General features: G+C 30.0%; 1 protein-coding gene across 2 annotated transcripts in view; it reads left to right on the top strand.

Annotated features, from left to right (window-relative positions):
- Positions 1-17,151, top strand: part of LOC145252667 (extracellular serine/threonine protein CG31145-like) — a 201,457-nt gene that overhangs the window by 146,712 nt on the left and 37,594 nt on the right. For both annotated transcript variants that reach the window (XM_080112448.1, XM_080112449.1), the window contains exons 2-3: positions 15,239-16,075; positions 16,486-16,613. In XM_080112448.1, the coding sequence (XP_079968574.1) occupies positions 15,384-16,075; positions 16,486-16,613 (820 nt within the window). In that variant the 5' untranslated portion in view covers positions 15,239-15,383. The remainder of the gene's footprint in view (positions 1-15,238; positions 16,076-16,485; positions 16,614-17,151) is intronic.

Genomic DNA, 17,151 nt, shown 5'->3' with positions numbered 1-17,151 from the left:
AGCATATCAAAACCGCCTGAGTCACTGGAAAAAAGCATATCAAAACCGCCTGAGTCACTGGAAAAAGCATATCAAAACCGCCTGAGTCACTGGAAAAAAGCATATCAAAACCGCCTGAGTCACTGGAAAACGGAATGGCTTTGGGATTTCGACTACAGGACAATAAGGCAGGAAAATTGATGTTTGGGCGAGGAAATGAGATCCCTGGAGAGTTGTCGAGGAGGTTTTTATGGAAAGGGGGCCAGTAGAAGAGGTGTTGGTTGATAATGGTACGTCTTTCTGCTCGGAATTTTTAGAGACTTATATGCGAAGTGGAATGTGGGGCTATATTTTAGAGCTGCATACCATCCAAGTGGAAATGGAATTATAGAGAGGCACGATCGCACTATAAAAGCTGTAGCATCAAGAAGACAGATTTCGCCCCAAGAAGCAGTTTTTTGGTACAATATGATGCTGAAGGCTGGTCAAGACGAAAAATTCAGTGCTGCACTGGTCTATTTCTTCTCATGAATGGCGACATCTATTGGCTGTAACGCAGAGAGAAGAACAGGCCTGCGTGGATATCGCAGTTGGTGAAGAGGTGGGGTGAAACCACCCAATTCTCGTTGCACGACTCGCTGGGGAAAGGTACAGTGACTGAAGTACTCTCCAAAAACAAAGTAGCGATTGACGCAATGCCTCGTCACATTTTAGATATACGGAGAGTCTCCTTGCCATCAGAGGAAGGGAAGGTTGATGCTGATGTTGAAGTGTCTGAAGAAGAGCCTCTTCGGCAATCGCACCGTGAACGAAGATGCCCAGCGTGGATGGCGAACTTTGATACTAATTATTGATCTTAGAGATCAAGGGGGCGTGTGGTTAAAAGTAAAGAACCTTAACTCATGCATCGTGCGGCTCGTATTAGAAAAGAAAAAAAGAGAAAATAAAAATGGCCGCCCCCCCTGGTATTTATGGACTGAAAATCACGTGATATGACGAGAGGGGGGAGGGGGTATGCAAATGAGATGTGGTTGGGTGTCTCTATAAAAGAGCCGTCTTCTTTATTTTGGGTGTCAGTGTGGAAGTGCAGAGAGAAGAGAACAGTTGGATTTGAGTTTGAGACTTTTGATCTGAGGTTGAGTTCAAATTTAACGTCAACAAGTGGCCTCCTCGGCAGAATCGGTCAGCACATTTTTTTAGTTCCCGTAGTAGAAGTAACAGCGACTGCTCCAATCTGGGAGGCATACGATTCCGCGCAAAAGAGAGCTTGTTCTAAAGCCCTAGCACATTGAGTAGCTTCTATGAGAGTTAGAGTGTTTGTTTCAAGAAGCCTAGCATGTATCAATGGTGACCGGAGACCACGAATACATCATGGACAAGATTCATCCCTGTAAATGGTGGCCGATACGTCTTTAAAACAACAGTCAGTCGCAAGTCGATTCAAGGCCTGAAGGTATTGATCGACGGACTCGTTTTCTTGTAGAAAACGCGTGGAAAGCAGATGTCTAGCGTGAATAACGCTTGCAGACTTGTCGTAAACGCCTTTCAATAATTACACGGCATGTTCAAAACCAGAGCAACCTTCGATAACGTCAGCAACAGAGGGACCGATGTTTAAATAGAGAACTTCTAGCTTATCAGGGTTTAACGAGGCAATAGTTGATAAGTAGTAATTAAAGTTGCGGAACCATAATTTCCAAAGCTTTCTGGCCTGAGGGTCTGACGAGGAAACGTCAAATTTATCAAGGCGAATTATCTTCTTCATGAGGAAAATAAAAAATTAGTTCGGTAAATTGTGGTGTTTTATCATAGAACGGAAGACAGAGCAAAACCTCTTTACTAGGCTTTACCGAACTAATTTCACAGCCAATAATAAACGTAAGAGCAAATAGTAAATGTAAGAGCAAATAGTAAACGTAAGAGCAAATAGTAAATTTAAGAGAAAAAAATAAACGTAAGAGCAAATAGTACATATAAGAGCAAATAGTAAACGTAAGAGCAAATAATAAACGTAAGAGCAAATAGTAAATGTAAGAGCAAATACTACACGTAAGAGCAACTAGTAAATGTAAGAGCAAATACTACACGTAAGAGCAAATAGTAAATGTAAGAGCAAATACTACACGTAAGAGCAAATAGAAAATGTAAGAGCAAATACTACACGTAAGAGCAAATAGTAAATGTAAGAGTAAATAGTAAATGTAAGAGCAAATACTACACGTACGAGCAAATAGTAAATGTAAGAGTAAATAAATAAATGTAAGAGCAAATAGTCAATGTCAGAGCAAATAGTAAACGTAAGATAAAATAGTAAATGAAAGAGCAAATACTACACGTAAGAGCAAATAGTAAATATAAGAGCAAATACTACACGTAAGAGCAAATAGTAAATGTAAGAGTAAATACTACACGTAAGAGCTAATAGTAAATGTAAGAGCAAATACAACACGAAAGAGCAAATAGTAAATGTAAGAGCAAATACTACACGTAAGAGCAAATAGTAAATGTAAGAGTAAATACTAAACGTAAGAGCAAATAGTAAACGTCAGGGCAAATACTACACGTAAGATCAAATAGTAAATGTAAGAGCAAATACTACACGTAAGAGCAAATAGTAACTATAAGAGCAAATACTACACGTAAGAACAAATAGAAAATGTAAGAGCAAATACTACACGTAAGAGCAAATAGTAAATGTGACAGTAAATAGTAAATGTAAGAGCAAATAGTAAATGTAAGAGCAAATAGTAAATGTAAGAGCAAATAGTAAATGTAAGAGCAAATAGTAAACGTAAGATCAAATAGTAAATGTAAGAGCTAATAGTAAACGTAAGACAAAATAGTAAATACAGGAGCAAATACTACACGTAAGAGCATATAGTAAATGTAAGAGCAAATACTACACGTCAGAGCAAATAGTAAATGTAAGAGCAAATACTACACGTAAGAGCAAATAGTAAATGTAAGAGTAAATAGTAAATGTAAGAACAAATAGTAAATGTAAGAGCAAATAGATAACGTAAGATCAAATAGTAAATGTAAGAGCAAATAGTAATCATAAGATCAAATAGTAAATGTAAGAGCAAATACTACACGTAAGAGCAAATAGTAAATGTAAGAGCAAATACTACACGTAAGAGCAAATAGTAAATGTAAGAGTAAATAGTAAATGTAAGAGCAAATAGCAAATGTAAGAGCAAATAGTAAACGTAAGAGCAAATAGTAAATGTAAGAGCAAATAATAAACGTAAGAGCAAATAGTAACGGTAAGATCAAATAGTAAATGTAAGAACCAATAATAAACGTAAGAGCAAATAGTAAATGTAAGAGCAAATACTACACGTAAGAGCAAATAGTAAATGTAAGAGCAAATACTACACGTAAGAGCAAATAGTAAATGTAAGAGTAAATAGTAAATGTAAGAGCAAATATTACACGTAAGAGCAAATAGTAAATGTAAGAGTAAAAAATAAATGTAAGAGCAAATAGTAAATGTAAGAGCAAATAGTAAACGTAAGATCAAATAGTAAATGTCAGAGCAAACAGTAAACGAAAGATAAAATAGTAAATGTAAGAGCAAATACTACACGTAAGAGCAAATAGTAAATATAAGAGCAAATACTACACGTAAGAGCAAATAGTAAATGTAAGAGAAAATACTACACGTAAGAGCAAATAGTAAATGTAAGAGTAAATACTACACGTAAGAGCAAATAGTAAATGTAAGAGCAAATACTACACGTAAGAGCAAATAGTAAATGTAAGAGCAAATACTACACGTAAGATCAATTAGTAAATGTAAGAGTAAATACTACACTTAAGAGCAAATAGTCAATGTCAGAGCAAATAGTAAACGTAAGATAAAATAGTAAATGTAAGAGCAAATACTACACGTAAGAGCAAATAGTAAATATAAGAGCAAATACTACACGTAAGAGCAAATAGTAAATGTAAGAGCAAATACTACACGTAAGAGCAAATAGTAAATGTAAGAGTAAATACTAAACTTAAGAGCAAATAGTAAATGTAAGAGCAAATACTTCACGAAAGAGCAACTAGTAAATGTAAGAGTAAATACTAAACGTAAGAGCATATAGTAAATATCAGGGCAAATACTACACGTAAGATCAAATAGTAAATGTAAGAGCAAATACTACACGTAAGAGCAAATAGTAACTATAAGAGCAAATACTACACGTAAGAGCAAATAGAAAATGTAAGAGCAAATACTACAACGTAAGAGCAAATAGTAAATGAAAGAGCAAATACTACACCTAAGAGCAAATAATAAATGTAAGAGTAAATAGTAAATGTAAGAGCAAATAGTAAATGTAAGAGCAAATAGTAAATGTAAGAGCAAATAGTAAATGTAAGAGCAAATAAAAAATTTAAGAGAAAATAGTAAACGTAAGATCAAATAGTAAATGTTAGAGCAAATAGTAAACGTAAGACAAAATAGTAAATACAGGAGCAAATACTACACGTAAGAGCAAATAGTAAATGTAAGAGCAAATACTACACGTAGGAGCAAACAGTAAATGTAAGAGCAAATACTACACGTAAGAGCAAATAGTAAATGTAAGAGTAACTTGTAAATGTAAGAACAAATAGTAAATGTAAGAGCAAATAGTAAATGTAAGAGCAAATACTAAATGTAAGAGCAAATAGTAAACGTAAGATCAAATAATAAATGTAAGAGCAAATAGTAATCATCAGATCAAATAGTAAATGTAAGAGCAAATACTACACGTAAGAGCAAATAGTAAATGTAAGAGCAAATACTACACGTAAGAGAAAATAGTAAATGTAAGAGTAAATAGTAAATGTAAGAGCAAATAGTAAATGTAAGAGCAAATAGTAAACGTAAGAGCAAATAGTAAATGTAAGAGCAAATAATAAACGTAAGAGCAAATAGTAACGGTAAGATCAAATAGTAAATGTAAGAACCAATAATAAACGTAAGAGCAAATAGTAAATGTAAGAGCAAATACTACACGTAAGAGCAAATAATAAATGTAAGAGCAAATACTACACGTAAGAGCAAATAGTAAACGTTAGAGAAAATAGTAAATGTAAGAGCAAATAGTAAATGTAAGAGCAAATAGAAAATGTAAGAGCAAATAGTAAATGTAAGAGAAAATAGTAAATGTAGGAGCAAATAGTAAAAGTAAGAGCAAATAGTAAATGTAAGAGCAAATAATAAACGTAAAAGGCAATAGTAAATGTAAGAGCAAATACTAAATGTCAGAGCAAATAGTAAACGTAAGAGCCAATAATAAACGTAAGAGCAAATAAAAAACGTAAGAGCAAATAGTAAATGTAAAAACAAATATTAAACATAAGAGCAAATAGTAAATGTCAGAGCAAATAGTAAACGTAAGAGCAAATATTTAATGGAAGAACAAATAGTAAATGTAAGAGCAAATAGTAAATGTAAGAACAAATAGCAAATGTAAGAGCAAATAATAAACGTAAAAACAAATAGTAAATGTAAGAGCAAATAGTAAATGTAAGAAAAAATATTACATTTAAGCGCAAATAATAAACGAAAAGCAAATAGAAAAGGCAAGAGCAAATAGTAAATGTAAGAGCAAATAGTAAATGTAAGAGCAAATATTAAATGAAAGAGCAAATAGTATACGTAACAGCAAATAGTAACTGTAAGCGCAAATAGTACACGTAAGAGCCAATAATAAACGTAAGAGCAAATAATAAACGTAAGAGCAAATATTAAACGGAAGAGCAAATAGAAAATGTAAGAGCAAATAGAAAATGTAAGAGCAAATAGTAAATGTAAGACCAAATGGAAAATGTAAGAGCAAATAGTAAACGAAAGAGCAAATAATAAACGTAAGAACAAATAATAAACATAAGGCAAATAGTAAATGTAAGAGCAAATAGAAAATTCAAGAGAAAATATTAAATGAAAGAGCAAATACTACACAGAAGAGCAAATAGAAAATGTAAGAGCAAATATTAAATGTAAGAGCAAATACTACAGAGAAGAGCAAACAAAAAAAATAAGAGCAAATAGTAAATGTAAGAGCAAATACAACACGGAAGAGCAAATAGAAAATGTAAGAGCAAATAGTAAATGTAAGAGCAAATAGTAAACGTAAGAGCAAATAGAAAATGTAAGAGCAAATACTAAATGTAAGAGCAAATACTACCGGTAAGAGCAAATAGTAAATGTAAGAGCAAATAATAAATGTAAAAACAAATAATAAATGTAAGAGCAAATAGTAAATGTAAAAACAAATAATAAACGTAAGAGCAAATAATAAACGTAAGAGCAAATAGTAAACGTAAGAGCAAATAGTACATGTAAGAGCAATTCATAAACGTAAGAGCAAATAATAAACTTAAAAGCAAATAATGAAAGTAAGGGCAAATAAACAACGTAAGAGCAAATAGAAAATGTAAGAGCAAACAATAAATGAAAGAGCAAATAGTAAACGTAAGAGCAAATAGTAAATGTAAGAGCAAATAATAAATGTAACAGCAAATAATAAATGAAAGAGCAAATAGTAAACGTAAGAGCAAATAGTAAATGTAAGAGAAAATAATAAACGTAACAGCAAATACTAAACGTAACAGCAAATAGAAAATGTAAGAGCAAATAATAAATAAAAGAGCAAATACTACACGGAATAGCAAATAGTAAATGTAAGAGCAAATAATAAACGCAAGAGCAAAAAATAAACGAAACAGCAAATAATAAACGTAAGAGTAAATAGAAAATGTAAGAGCAAATAATAAACGTAAGAGCAAATAGACAATGTAAGAGCAAAAAGTAAATGTAAGAGCAAATAATAAACGTAAGAGCAAATAGTAAATGTAAGAGCAAATAGTAAACGTAAGATCAAATAGTAAATGTAAGAGCAAATAGTAATCATAAGATCAAATAGTAAATGTAAGAGCAAATACTACACCTAATAGCAAATAGTAAATGTAAGAGCAAATACTACACGTAAGAGCAAATAGTAAATGTAAGAGTAAATAGTAAATGTAAGAGCAAATATAAATGTAAGAGCAAATAGTAAACGTAAGAGCAAATAGTAAATGTAAGAGCAAATAATAAACGAAACAGCAAATAATAAACATAGGAGTAAATAGAAAATGTAAGAGCAAATATAAATGTAAGAGCCAATAGTAAACGTAAGAGCAAATAGTAAATGTAAGAGCAAATAATAAACGTAAGAGCAAATAGTAACGGTAAGATCAAATATTAAATGTAAGAGCCAATGATAAACGTAAGAGCAAATAGTAAATGTAAGAGCAAATACTACACGTAAGAGCAAATAATAAATGTAAGAGCAAATACTACACGTAAGAGCAAATAGTGAACGTTAGAGAAAATAGTAAATGTAAGAGCAAGTAGTAAATGTAAGAACAAATAGAAAATGTAAGAGCAAATAGTAAACGTAAGAGAAAATATTAAACGTAAGAGCAAATAGTAACGGTAAGAGCAAATAGTAAATGTAAGAGCAAATAATAAACGTAAGACGCAATAGTAAATGTAAGAGCAAATAGTAAACGTAAGAGCCAATAATAAACGTAAGAGCAAATAATAAACGTAAGAGCAAATAGTAAATGTAAAAACAAATATTAAACGTAAGAACAAATAGTAAATGTAAGAGCAAATAGTAAATGTAAGAGCAAATAATAAATAAAAGAGCAAATAGTAAATGTCAGAGCAAATAGTAAACGTAAGAGCAAATAGTTAATGTAAGAACACATAGTAAATGTAAGACCAAATAGTACACGTAAGAGCAAATAGCAAATGTAAGAGCAAATAATAAACGTAAAAACAAATAGTAAATGTAAGAGCAAATAGTAAATGTAAGAGGAACTATTACATTTAAGAGCAAATAATAAACGTAAGAGCAAATAGAAAACGTAAGAACAAATAGAAAATGTAAGAGCAAATAGTAAATGTAAGAGCAAATAGTAAATGTAAGAGCAAATAGTAAATGAAAGAGCAAATAGTAAACGTAACAGCAAATAGTAACGGTAAGAGCAAATAGTAAACGTAAGAGCCAATAATAAACGTAAGAGAAAATAATAAACGTAAGAGCAAATAGTAAATGTAAAAACAAATATTAAATGTAAGAGCAAATAGAAAATGTAAGAGCAAATAGTAAATGTAAGAGCAAATACTACACGTAAGAGCAAATAGAAAATGTAAGAGCAAATAATAAATGTAAAAACAAATAATAAATGTAAGAGCAAATATTAAATGTAAGAACAAATAGAAAATGTAAGAGCAAATAATAAACGTAAGAGCAAATAATAAACGTAAGAACAAATAATAAACGTAAGACCAACTAGAAAATGTAAGAGCAAATAATAAATGGAAGAGCAAATAATAAACGTTAGGCAAATAGTAAATGTAAGAGCAAATAGTAAATGTAAGAGCAAATACTACACGGAAGAGCAAACAAAAAATATAAGAGCAAATAGAAAATGTAAGAGCAAATAGTAAATGTAAGAGCAAATACTACACGGAAGAGCAAACAAAAAATATAAGAGCAAATAGTAAATGTAAGAGCAAATGCTACACGGAAGAGCAAATAGAAAATGTGATAGCAAATAGTAAATGTAAGAGCAAATACTACCGGTAAGAGCAAATAGAAAATGTAAGAGCAAATAATAAATGTAAAAACAAATAATAAATGTAAGAGAAAATAGTAAATGTAAAAACAAATAATAAATGTAGGAGCAAATAGTAAATGTAAAAACAAATACTACACGTAAGAGCAAATAATAAACGTAAGAGCAAATAGTAAACGTAAGAGCAAATAATAAACGTAAGAGCAAATAGAAAATGTAAGAGCAAATAGTAAATGAAAGTGCAAATAGTAAACGTAAGAGCAAATAATAAACGTAACAGCATATAATAAACGTAAGAGCAAATAGAAAAAGTAAGAGCAAATAATAAATGAAAGAGCAAATAACAAACGTAAGAGCAAATAGTAAATGTAAGAGCAAATAATACACGTAACAGCAAATAATAAACGTAAGAGCAAATAGAAAATGTAAGAGCAAATAATAAATGTAAGAGCAAATAATAAACGTAAGAGCAAATAATAAACGTAAGAGTAAATAGTAAATGCAAGAGCAAATAGAAAATGTAAGAGCAAATAGTAAATGTAAGAGCAAATAGTAAATGTAAGAGCAAATACTACACGGAAGAGCAAATAGAAAATGTAAGAGCAAATAATAAATGTACAAACAAATAATAAATGTAAGAGCAAAGAGTAAATGTAAAAACAAATAGTAAGCATAATCGCAAATAGAAAATGTAAGAGTAAAGAGTAAATGTAAGAGCAAATAAAAAACGTAAGAGCAAATAAAAATGTAAGAGCAAATAATAAATGTAAGAGCATATAGTAAACGTAAGAGCAAATAGTAAATGTAAGAGCAAATAGTAAATGTAAGAGCAAATAATAAACGTAAGAGCGAATAGTAAATGTAAGAGCAAATAATAAACGTAAGAGCAAATAGAAAATGTAAGAGCAAATAATAAACGTAAGAGCAAGTAGAAAATGTAAGAGCAAATATTAAATGTAAGAGCAAATAGTAAATGTAAGAGCAAATAGTAAATGTAAGAGCAAATAATAAATGTAAGAGCAAATAGTAATTGTAAGAGCAAATAGTAAATTTAAGAGCAAATAGTAAATGTTAGAGCAAATAGTAAATGTAAGAGCAAATAGTAAATGTAAGAGCAAATAGTAAATGTAAAAACAAATAGTAAGAGTAAGAGCAAATAGTAAATGTAAGAGCAAATAGTAAATGTAAAAACAAATAATAAATGTAAGAGCAAATAGAAAATGTAAGAGCAAATAATAAACGTAAGAGCAAATATTAAATGTAAGAGCAAATAATAAACGTGAGAGCAAATAGTAAATGTAAGAGCAAATAGTAAACTTAAAAACAAATAGTAAACGTAAGAGCAAATAGTCATTGTAAGAGCAAATAGTAAATGTAAGAGCAAATAGTAAACGTAAGAGCAAATAAGAAACATAAGCGAAAATAAAAAACGTAAGAGCAAATAGTAAATGTAAGAACAAATAGCAAATGTAAGAGCAAATAGTAAATGTAAGAGCAAATAGTAAATGTAAGAGTAAATGGTAAATGTAAGCGCAAATAATAAACGTAAGAACAAATAATAAATGTAAGAGCAAATAGTAAATGTAAGAGCAAATATAAATGTAAGAGCAAATACTACACGTAAGAGCAAATAGAAAATGTAAGAGCAAATAATAAACGGAAGAGCAAATAGAAAATGTAACAGCAAATAATAAACGTAAGAGCAAATAGTAAACGTAGGAGCAAATAGTAAATGTAAGAGCAAATAGTAAATGTAAGAGCAAATAATAAACGTAAGAGCAAATAGTAAATGTAAGAGCAAATAATAAACGTAAGAGCAAATAATAAACGTAAGTGCAAATAGTAAATGTAAGAGCAAATAATAAACGTAAGAGCAAATAGAAAATGTAAGAGCAAATAGTAAATGTAAGAGCAAATAATAAACGTAAGAGCAAATAGTAAATGTAAGAGCAAATAATAAACGTAAGAGCAAATAATAAACGTAAGAGCAAATAATAAACGTAAGAGCAAATAATAAACGTAAGAGCAAATAGAAAATGTAAGAGCAAATAGTAAATGTAAGAGCAAATAGTAAATGTAAGAGCAAATACTACACGGAAGAGCAAATAGAAAATGTAAGAGCAAATAATAAACGTAAGAGACAATAGTAAACGTAAGAGCAAATAGTAAATGTAAGAGCAAATAGTAAATTTAAGAGCAAATAATAAACGTAAGAGCAAATAGTAAATGTAAGAGCAAATAATAAGCGTAAGAGCAAATAATAAACGTAAGAGCAAATAGTAAATGTAAGAGCAAATAGTAAATGTAAGAGCAAATATAAATGTAAGAGCAAATAATAAATGTAAGAGCAAATAGTAAAACGTAAGAGCAAATAGTAAATGTAAGAGCAAATAGTAAATGTAAAAACAAATAATAAACGTAACAGCAAATAGAAAATGTAAGAGCAAATAATAAATGTAAAAGCAAATAGTAAATGTAAGAGCAAATAGTAAATGTAAGAGCAAATAGTAAACGTAAAAACAAATAGTAAACGTAAGAGCAAATAGTAAATGTAAGAGCAAATATTAAATGTAAGAACAAATAGAAAATGTAAGAGCAAATAGTAAATGTAAGAACAAATAGAAAATGTAAGAGCAAATAGTAAACGTAAGAGCAAATAATAAACGTAAGAGCAAATAATAAACGTAAGAGCAAATAGAAAATGTAAGAGCAAATTATAAATGTAAGAGCAAATAATAAACGTAAGAGCAAATAGTAAATGTAAGAGCAAATAGAAAATGTAAGAGCAAATAGTAAATTTAAGAGCAAATACTACACGTAAGAGCAAATAGAAAATGTAAGAGCAAATAATAAATGTAGGACAAAATAGTAAATGTAAAAACAAATAATAAATGTAAGAGGAAATAGTAAATGTAAAAACAAATAATAAACGTAAGAGCAAATAATAAATGTAAGAGCAAATAGTAAACGAAAGAGCAAATAGAAAATGTAAGACCAAATAGAAAATGTAAGAGCAAATAGTAAATGTAAGAGCAAATAGTAAATGTAAGAGAAAATAGTAAATGTAAGAGCAAATAGTCAATGTAAGAGCAAATAATAAACGTAAGAGCAAATAGTAAATGTAAAAAAAAATAGTAAACGTAAGAGCAAATAGTAAATGTAAGAGCAAATAATAAACGTAAGAGCAAATAGTAAATGTAAGAGCAAATAGTAGACGTAAGAGCAAATAGTAAACGTAAGAGCAAATAGTAAAAGAAAGAGCAAATAGTAAATGTAAAAACAAATAATAAACGTAAGAGCAAATAGAAAATGTAAGAGCAAATAGAAAATGTAAGAGCAAATAGTAAATATAAGAGCTTATACTACACGTAAGAGCAAATAGTAAATGTAAGAGCAAATAATAAATGTAAGAACAAATAGTAAATGTAAGAGCAAATAGTAAACGTAAGAGCAAATAGAAAATGTAAGAGCAAATAGTAAATGTAAGAGCAAATACTACACGTAAGAGCAAATAGAAAATGTAAGAGCAAATAATAAATGTAAGAGCAAATAGTATATGTAAAAACAAATAATAAATGTAAGAGCAAATAGTAAATGTAAAAACAAATAATAAACGTAAGAGCAAATAATAAATGTAAGAGCAAATAGCAAACGTAAGAGCAAATATTAAATGTAAGAGCAAATATAAAATGAAAGAGCAAATAGTAAATGTAAGAGAAAATAGTAAATGTAAGAGCAAATAGTAAATGTAAGAGCAAATAATAAACGTAAGAGCAAATAGTAAACGTAAGAGCAAATAGTAAAAGTAAGAGCAAATAGTAAATGTAAAAACAAATAATAAACGTAAGAGCAAATAGAAAATGTAAGAGCAAATAATAAATGTAAGAGCAAATAGTAAAGGTAAGAGCAAATCGTAAATGTAAGAGCAAATAGTAAATGTAAGAGCAAATAGTAAATGTAAGAGCAAATAGTAAACGTAAGAGCAAATAAGAAACGTAAGCGATAATAAAACACGTAAGAGCAAATAGTAAATGTAAGAACAAATAGAAAATGTAAGAGCAAATAGTAAACGTAAGAGCAAATATTTAATGTAAGAGCCAATAGTAAACGTAAGAGCAAATAGTAAATGTAAGAGCAAATAGTAAATGCAAGAGCAAATAGTAAATGTAAGGACAAATAGTAAATGTAAAAGCAAATAGTAAATGTAAGAGCAAATAGTAAATGTCAGAGCAAATAGTAAATGTAAGAGCAAATAGTAAACGTAAGAGCAAATAGTAAATGTAAGAGCAAATAGTAAATGTAAGAGCAAATAATAAATGTAAGAGCAAATAGTAAACGTAAGAGCAAATATTAAATGTAAGAGCAAATAATAAACGTAAGAGCAAATAATAAACGTAAGAACAAATAATAAATGTAAGAGCAAATAGTAAATGTAAGAGCAAATAGTAAACGTAAGAGCAAATAGTAAATGTAAGAACAAATAATAAATGTAAGAACAAATAATAAATGTAAGAGCAAATAGTAAATGTAAGAGCAAATAGTAAATGTAAGAGCAGATAATAAACGTAAGAGCAAATAATAAACGTAAGAACAAATAATAAATGTAAGAGCAAATAGTAAATGTAAAAACAAATAATAAATGTAAGAACAAATAGTAAATGTAAGAGCAAATAGTAAACGTAAGAGCAAATAGTAAATGTAAGAATAAATAATAAATGTAAGAGCAAATAGTAAACGTAATAACAAATAATAAACGTAAGAGCAAATAATAAACGTAAGAACAGATAGTAAACGTAAGAACAAATAATTAATGTAAGAGCAAATAGTAAACGTAAGAGCAAATAATAAACGTAAGAGCAAATAGAAAATGTAAGAGCAAATAATAAATGTAAGAGCAAATAGTAAAGGTAAGAGCAAATCGTAAATGTAAGAGCAAATAGTAAATGTAAGAGGAAATAGTAAATGTAAGAGCAAATAGTAAACGTAAGAGCAAATAAGAAACGTAAGCGATAATAAAACACGTAAGAGCAAATAGTAAATGTAAGAACAAATAGAAAATGTAAGAGCAAATAGTAAACGTAAGAGCAAATATTTAATGTAAGAGCCAATAGTAAACGTAAGAGCAAATAGTAAATGTAAGAGCAAATAGTAAATGCAAGAGCAAATAGTAAATGTAAGGACAAATAGTAAATGTAAAAGCAAATAGTAAATGTAAGAGCAAATAGTAAATGTCAGAGCAAATAGTAAATGTAAGAGCAAATAGTAAACGTAAGAGCAAATAGTAAATGTAAGAGCAAATAGTAAATGTAAGAGCAAATAATAAATGTAAGAGCAAATAGTAAACGTAAGAGCAAATATTAAATGTAAGAGCAAATAATAAACGTAAGAGCAAATAATAAATGTAAGAGCAAATAGTAAACGTAAGAGCAAATAGTAAACGTAAGAGCAAATAGTAAATGTAAGAACAAATAATAAATGTAAGAACAAATAATAAATGTAAGAGCAAATAGTAAATGTAAGAGCAAATAGTAAATGTAAGAGCAGATAATAAACGTAAGAGCAAATAATAAACGTAAGAACAAATAATAAATGTAAGAGCAAATAGTAAATGTAAAAACAAATAATAAACGTAAGAACAAATAGTAAATGTAAGAGCAAATAGTAAACGTAAGAGCAAATAGTAAATGTAAGAATAAATAATAAATGTAAGAGCAAATAGTAAACGTAATAACAAATAATAAACGTAAGAGCAAATAATAAACGTAAGAACAGATAGTAAACGTAAGAACAAATAATAAATGTAAGAGCAAATAGTAAACGTAAGAGCAAATAATAAACGTAAGAGCAAATAATAAACGTAAGAACAAATAATAAATGTAAGAGCAAATAGTAAACGTAAGAACAAATAGTAAATGAAAGAGCAAATAATAAACGTAAGAGCAAATAGTAAACGTAAGAACAAATAGTAAACGTAAGAGCAAATAGAAAATGTAAGAGCAAATAATAAACAGAAGACCAAATAGTAAAGAGCAGGTAGCAGCAATAAACGCAAGAACTGTTAGTAACGAAATGTTGAAGAAGAAAAAAAAACTCAGCCCTTTTAAAAAGGAAAAGGAACGTGTGCAAAATCACGTGCCATAGGAACTTTTACTTTTACGGAAATATAACATCTATATACTCGAAGAAAAAAGTACAACAAATCCTATATATGTGTCACACAGGTATCCAACAACAAAACCTACTGATAAAACTTCCACACAACACATAACTGTCAATTTTCCAACAATATTACGGATACAGCAAAGAAGAATTCGTAGAAGTACAAATATACCAACACACACACACATACACACGCACAAAGCGTAATAAATAGACACACGTACACATGACTCACAGTCTTCTATCATCACAGAAACAGGAATGTCACGAAATAATTTACAATTATTCCCTACAAATAAAGCTTATTTTGTAATGATTTGTAATGTAATTGCTTGTAATGTAATTGTAATGTAATTTGTAATGTAATTGTTTTATAATGATTTGTAATGTTTGTGTCTGATGCGCGCCTATAAAAACACTTTCATTGAACTACAAAATCTCTTAAAATTGAATTCATCGCGTTTTTTTTCTTTATTTTGTTTTGCAGGTGATCGTCAGTTTTGCATAGCGGTTGATGTGCACAGCGGTGGTGGCACCCACACTTTGTGGTCGTCAATCTGGCCTTGTGAAAAGTCAGCTGCATCTGGCGTGTAAGCAACATCATCGCAGAATCAGAAGTTGAACGCGTAACAATGAAGATGCCACAACGCATCCTTAGTTTGGCAGCCCTCGTAACTGTGCTCGTTATTATCATCCTCAACACTGCTATGGTTAGCAGACTATTTTCGGTATCGGCTGAATATCGCCAGACAATGACTAAAGCGAGTAGCAACAGCGACCGGGCGCACCTCGTCTATAAAGACCCTTACCGAATTGACTATGCCAACACAGCAGCCGGGGCCAACAGGGCTCATCTACATCTGTTGAGAAAGAATCTGAACAAGAGTAATGCTACAAGCGGGGGCGGCGGCGGCGGCGGTGGTGGTGCCGGTGGTGGCACGGCCAATGATGGGGAAGGCGATGAGGACAATATGAGTGTTGAACGGGAAAAAGCAGCACATGACCAAAACGACACCCCAGAACAGGAAGATGACACTTTATTCCTACAGGAACACCTACAACAACATCCGCCACCAAACGCTTATTATAATGAGCTACAGCGACGATTCGACAAGACGTTGCGTTGGTATAAAAGTAAGCGGACCGCCTTATTGAATGCTGACATGCTTGCACAGTGCATCAACACCACAGATAACACATTGCTTATTAAGGATCTTCAGCATATTGTTCAAAAGTATTTTAGAGATAAACCAGATAAGATACCAATGCGACGAAGAAATCAGCGATTGCCAAATCTAAAGACGATTTTTCAGGATTATGGTGTGTAAGTAAATTAAACGAAATAGTTTTTTACATTTTTGCGACACGGATATTCCATGCTAATTAAAATTTAATACGCTTCAAAATGTAATTCAACGAATCAGTCGATTTCTATAAGTGTATCACAAAACTATCACTTTTTAAATATAATACTAATTACTTGAAATTATAGCATCGTAAATGACTGTGTACCCAAGTTGTTAACTATGTATTACGAGTAAATATTTCTATCATTTCTCTATTATTTGTGTTAATCGTCTCAGATTTTTCCTATTCTTGACAATTATCAGAAAGTTTTCATTTTAAAAAATGTAGTTTTACCTGAAATTTGAAAATCCATTACTAATGAGACTTCTGTAAATTAGTCGGTTTACGTCGTTTATACATTCTCATTTTTTATCATTGTTTTTGTAGGATCTCTAAATTGACGAGCTGGGAAGCAATTTTTTATAATATTCAGCAAGACGCACTCTACGATGGACGAGATCCACGAATTAAATCAGTCTTGAAAGATTTGGTCGAGCAACCAATTGAAGAAGTTGGTTAGTTGATTAAAATTTTCTTTCTTAATAAGTTTCATATAGATGTAGTTTTATGTTTGACATAATACAGAAATGAAGAAACAAAGCGTATTCATCAACTACAGGTTCATACGTTTATTTGTTGGCACTGAAAATTGGTGAATTATTTTATCTTTAACAATGGTAGTAGGATAGAGAGAAATAATATGATAACAAAAGATTAAGGGGTGGAAGCCCATAGTACAAAATATAAAGAAGGTTTTTGATAACAAAATGCATACGAAGTTTAATAGAAGTTGAGAGTGGTTTTAAAACTTCTCACTCAAAATTTCCAAATAAAAGTATAATCATTCAGATGTATATGACTGTAGAGTGACTTAATTATACTACGTCAAAAAACACTACACATGCGATTTATCGGCCATCGATACCTTTCGTTTCACATAAATACTGAAAACCCGGTCACGAACCAAAGATTCCAAGTATGCTCATTCTTCAGTCAATGCTATAGTTATCTAATAATATATATTCTTACGTAATTCAGCACTCTAGTCATTCT

This window comes from Euprymna scolopes, chromosome 29 (genome assembly GCF_053919585.1).
Source record: "Euprymna scolopes isolate OS-2025 chromosome 29, ASM5391958v1, whole genome shotgun sequence".
Taxonomy (NCBI): Eukaryota; Metazoa; Mollusca; class Cephalopoda; order Sepiida; family Sepiolidae; genus Euprymna; species Euprymna scolopes.
This window is presented reverse-complemented; position numbering and strand designations above follow the sequence as displayed.